Source organism: Portunus trituberculatus, chromosome 4 (genome assembly GCF_017591435.1).
Source record: "Portunus trituberculatus isolate SZX2019 chromosome 4, ASM1759143v1, whole genome shotgun sequence".
Taxonomy (NCBI): domain Eukaryota; kingdom Metazoa; phylum Arthropoda; class Malacostraca; order Decapoda; family Portunidae; genus Portunus; species Portunus trituberculatus.
The window spans coordinates 7,233,938-7,238,937 of NC_059258.1; the positions used below are offsets into that span (position 1 = coordinate 7,233,938).

The following is a 5,000-nucleotide window of genomic DNA, read 5'->3' on the forward strand; positions in this document are numbered from 1 at the left end:
TGCACTGGTTCAGATGACCACTGGTTCAGATGGTCACTGGTTGAATTAGTACTGGTTCAAGTAGTAGTACTGGTTCAGTTTGCACTGGTTCAAGTAGCACTGGTTCAGATGACCACTGGTTCAGATGGTCACTGGTTGAAATAGTACTGGTTCAGTTTGGTTCAGTTTACACTGGTTCAGATGGTTACTGGTTCAAATGACCACTGGTTCAAATGACCACTGGTTCACTTGACAACTGGTTCAGTTGACCACTGGTTCAGTTGACCACTGGTTCAGTTGGCACTGGTGCATGTGGTACTGGTGCAAGTGGCACTGGTTCAGTTGACCGGCAACCACCATTGTATTATAAAAGCTAAAGATGTATAAAACTACGGGCTAAGCACATGATTTGTTCAAGAGCAATCTAAATAATAGAAAACAGCATATTTTACACAATAACTATCATGCTACTTATAATTCTGTCTGGAAAAGGATGTCTCAAAGATCAATACTAGTTTCATTACTATTTTACTATGTTAATGATATAGATCGCTGTACTAATAAAATGCGACGTTTCCAGTTTCCCAGTACTATAGATCATATATATATATATATATATATATATATATATATATATATATATATATATATATATATATATATATATATATATATATATATATATATATATATATATATATATATATATATATATATATATATATATATATATATATATATATATATATATATATATATATATATATATATATATATATATATATATATATATATATATATCTATAGTACTGGGAAACTCTTGCATTAGAAAGTTGGACAGAATAGGGGTGAGAGGAAGAAGAATGCCTTGTGCAGCGAGGCCGCAGGAGGAGGGAAGGCATACAGTTAGCAAGATCAGCAGAGCAGTTTGCCTGAAAATAGCGATAAAAGATAGCAAAAAATGCATAATTTCGGCGGTGAGAAAGAGGCTGAAGACAGTCAGTCAGAGGAGGCGAGTTGAAGAGACGAATAGTAGTAGTAGTAGTAGTAGTAGTAGTAGTAGTAGTAGTAGTAGTAGTAGTAGTAGTAGTAGTAGTAGTAGTAGTAGTAGTAGTAGTAGTAGTAATAGTTATTGCTGTCATTACTGGTGTTGGTTTTGTTGTTAGTGGTGGTGGTGCTAGTTTTAATGGTGGTGGGGATAGTAATGATATTCAAACACACACACATACACATACACACACACACACACACACACACACACACACACACACACACACACACACATATCGACGACACAATTAACATTAATATTAAAACCCCAAACTGAAAAGAACTTAACGAGCTAGGTAATGTTTTGTCTAAAGAAATATGGCCATCTAAACGTAAAAGTGTGTGTGTGTGTGTGTGTGTGTGTGTGTGTGTGTGTGTGTGTGTGTGTGTGTGTGTGTGTGTGTGTGTGTGTGTGTGTGTGTGTGTGTGTGTGTGTGTGTGTGTGTGTGTGTGTGTGTGTGTGTGTGTGTGTGTGTATGCTGAGGTGTACTGTTCAAATTGTTCAGGAAAGGATTCCATATTCCGGTATAAGAAATGGCATATTAACTAGAAAATGGATGCAAACAAATGAGAATACATATACACTAACTCATATTGTAAAACTATGCAAATATAACAAGATGAACACACTTACTGGGATAACCTTGCGACTGAGGTGGTGGCTGATGCAATGCTCTGTTTCTCCTGTAAACACACACCACTACACCCACGCCGCAAGCACAGCATAGGAGGGCCACGGAGGTTACAATAGTCACAAGGAGGGCACCAGACACACCCAACACCTCGTTCAAAGGCGTGGCTGTAAGACCGAACAAGAATTAATGACTGCAGTTTGAATAATGGTTAAAGAGTAGTAGCTGGATCAAGAGATTATTCAGGAAGTGGGTTAATAACAGGGGCTAGTCTGTGTGTGTGTGTGTGTGTGTGTGTGTGTGTGTGTGTGTGTGTGTGTGTGTGTGTGTGTGTGTGTGTGTTCAAAGGTTGGTAATAGATAAATATTGGGAGTGTATGTCAATGTTGGGTTATTTAGTATCACACACACACACACACACACACACACACACACACACACACACACACACACACACACACACACACCCCGTAGTGTAGTGGTTAGCACGCTCCTCACAATCGAGAGGGCCGGGTTCGAGTCCCGGGAAGCGGCGAGGCAAATGGGCAAGCCTCTTAATATGTGGCCCCTGTTCACCTAGCAGTAAATAGATACGGGATGTAACACGAGGGGTTGTGGCCTCGCTTTCCCGGTGTGTGCTGTGTGTGATGTGGTCTCAGTCCTACCCAAAGATCGGTCTATGAGCTCTGAGCTCGCTCCGTAATGGGAAAGACTGGCTGGGTGACCAACAGACGACCGAGGTGAATTACACACACACACACACACACACACACACACACACACACACACACACACACACACACACACACACACACAGCTGAATCGTAGAGAGAGGAGCTATAAGAATGAAAAAGACCATTGAAAGAAAGGAAGGAGGAGGAGGAGGAGGAGGAGGAGGAGTTTAGTAAATTCTGAATTTATAGTTTTGCATATAATTATTAGGGCAGGAAGAGAGCTTGTTGAGAATTAAGTTTGGAATATTTGTCTACCTTATTTTCTAATGATTCATTTGAAATTATGTTTACGCATTCTGAAAGAAGTAGATTCTAGATAGTTTCTGTGTGACTGAAGAGGGATTTTAAACGTATATGTGTAATCGTAAATCCACTATTCATTTGAGGTTTGAATGATCAATCAAGCGGAAAAGTCTCTGTATCACTAAGCAGAGAACAACAACAACAGAGATGATGTTGGTAGACATTGGTCTTTAGAGCAGCGACCCTTCCAACTTTCCTTGTGTCACGGCCTTTTCATGGAGTAATCTTTAGCTCCAATGATCTCCCAAACTCTACTCATAGGTTTATGGGAGGTGTACGTGGTGATATGTGACAGAGGTAGTTCGTCGTACTTCATTACGTTGTACGCCACGAGGAGGACGAGGAAAGACGCTGCCATATCCTCGGTCAGCCTATCCAAAGTAGAAACAGAAACTTCCATCCTCTCTGTGATGGTAGATACATTGGTGATCAGAGTCTGGTGAACCTCAACGAAAGAACTGAGTTTGGCTTAAGTGGTGATGAAATTATTGGTCAATTCATCCTGTCAAAACTCAATGAAGTCGATCCATGCTATGCAGGATATTCTCTTTTTCTTTTGATGTAAGTGAGGATAAGTTTTCGCGAAGATTTAGATGCGAATCTATGATTTTGATAAAAAAAAAAGAAAAATTTGTTTGTGTCTTTGTTAGTCTCTTGCTGATGTTTTGCCCCACATTGCCAGGTGCTATAGCGTCTTGTTGGACTAAAAAAATTAAATGACCATTACCCTATGAAATGATAATTTAAACATTGTGTCATTTTTATATTATCTCCTGTTTTTTTTCGTATTTATGTGACTACGATAATTTCATTATCTACACGTGGGAAGAGAGCGAAAGTGAGCAGGCCTCGAGGCAGGTAGTATCTAATTTTTCGTTGAGGATCGTAGTCATGGACCACCCCTTCTCAGGTTACGTGTCCTCCCGAGTTGAGTTGATACTTTTCATTAGACTGCTTGAAGTCCCTCTTTGAATGACTAATATTTTGTATTTTATGATACATATATTTATCACTACATCTATTATAAATGACAAAATGGGATTTCTCGCCTAAGTACACTTTGAGGAAATTAAATTTTGAGCCACTCTTTGCAAATTTCAAATGATCTGAAAGAACTACATTAGAAATCTGATATCTTATACTTAATCAGGAGTAAGATAAGGAACGAAACATGGATATGTGACTATATATATATATATATATATATATATATATATATATATATATATATATATATATATATATATATATATATATATATATATATATATACTCTGAATTATACCCACGAACTTGGAAAAGACAGCCAACTCTCTTTTCCTGACGTCATTGTACACCGTAAAAACTCATCTTTCTCTACATCTGTGTACGTCAAGTCCACCAATCTCGGTTTTTGCCTGAATGGCAACAGCAGCTGACCAGAGAAACACATGCAAAGCGTCATAAATGCTTTTGTCAAAAGAGCCCTCACGCACTCTTCTACTTGGGAAGCCACCACCTCGGTATTAAAAAGAATCTACTAGCTTCTGGCCAACAACGGATACCTAAAAGAAGAAATAGACGATGAGATTCAACGAAAAATGAATAACTTAAGGGCAAGCATCCCATCAGAGCAAGACACACCAAGCATCAAGCTTTATTACAAGAAAACCATATCCATAGCGTACAAAGATGATGGAAAAGCCCTAAAAAACATATTTTATAAAAACATCAAACCAACGAATAAAAACACCAAACATGATATCACCATCTTTTGTAAATAGCTAAAAACACCCGCCCTCGTCATGAAAAACATCTATTTGCCTTTAGTGAACCCTCTACAGCACAGGTTCTCAACCTTTTTCTCTTTAAGTATTCCCTGAGCTATAAGATGATTTACCCGAACCCCCAGTACTCTAACATCAAATGGAAGTTTAATTTTGTGACTGATGTTAACGCAATATGCAATGGTATATATATATATATATATATATATATATATATATATATATATATATATATATATATATATATATATATATATATATATATATATATATATATATATATATATATATATATATATATATATATATATATATATATATATATATATATATATATATATATATATATATATATATATATATATATATATATATATATATATATATATATATATAAATTGACCATATTTCATACATCACCTAAAATATTTTGCGTTATTCTCAAAACTACAATTTTAATGTAAGAAACTGTATATCTTTACTTCTATTGGGGCAATTTTTATATTTGCTGCAGCACAATCTTAAAAAAAAAAAAAA

General features: G+C 36.3%; 1 protein-coding gene across 2 annotated transcripts in view; it reads right to left on the reverse strand.

The window, feature by feature from the left end:
• LOC123512659 overlaps positions 1-5,000 on the reverse strand; it is a 78,562-nt gene that overhangs the window by 17,118 nt on the left and 56,444 nt on the right. For both annotated transcript variants that reach the window (XM_045269138.1, XM_045269145.1), the window contains exon 5: positions 1,664-1,828. In XM_045269138.1, the coding sequence (XP_045125073.1) occupies positions 1,664-1,828 (165 nt within the window). The remainder of the gene's footprint in view (positions 1-1,663; positions 1,829-5,000) is intronic.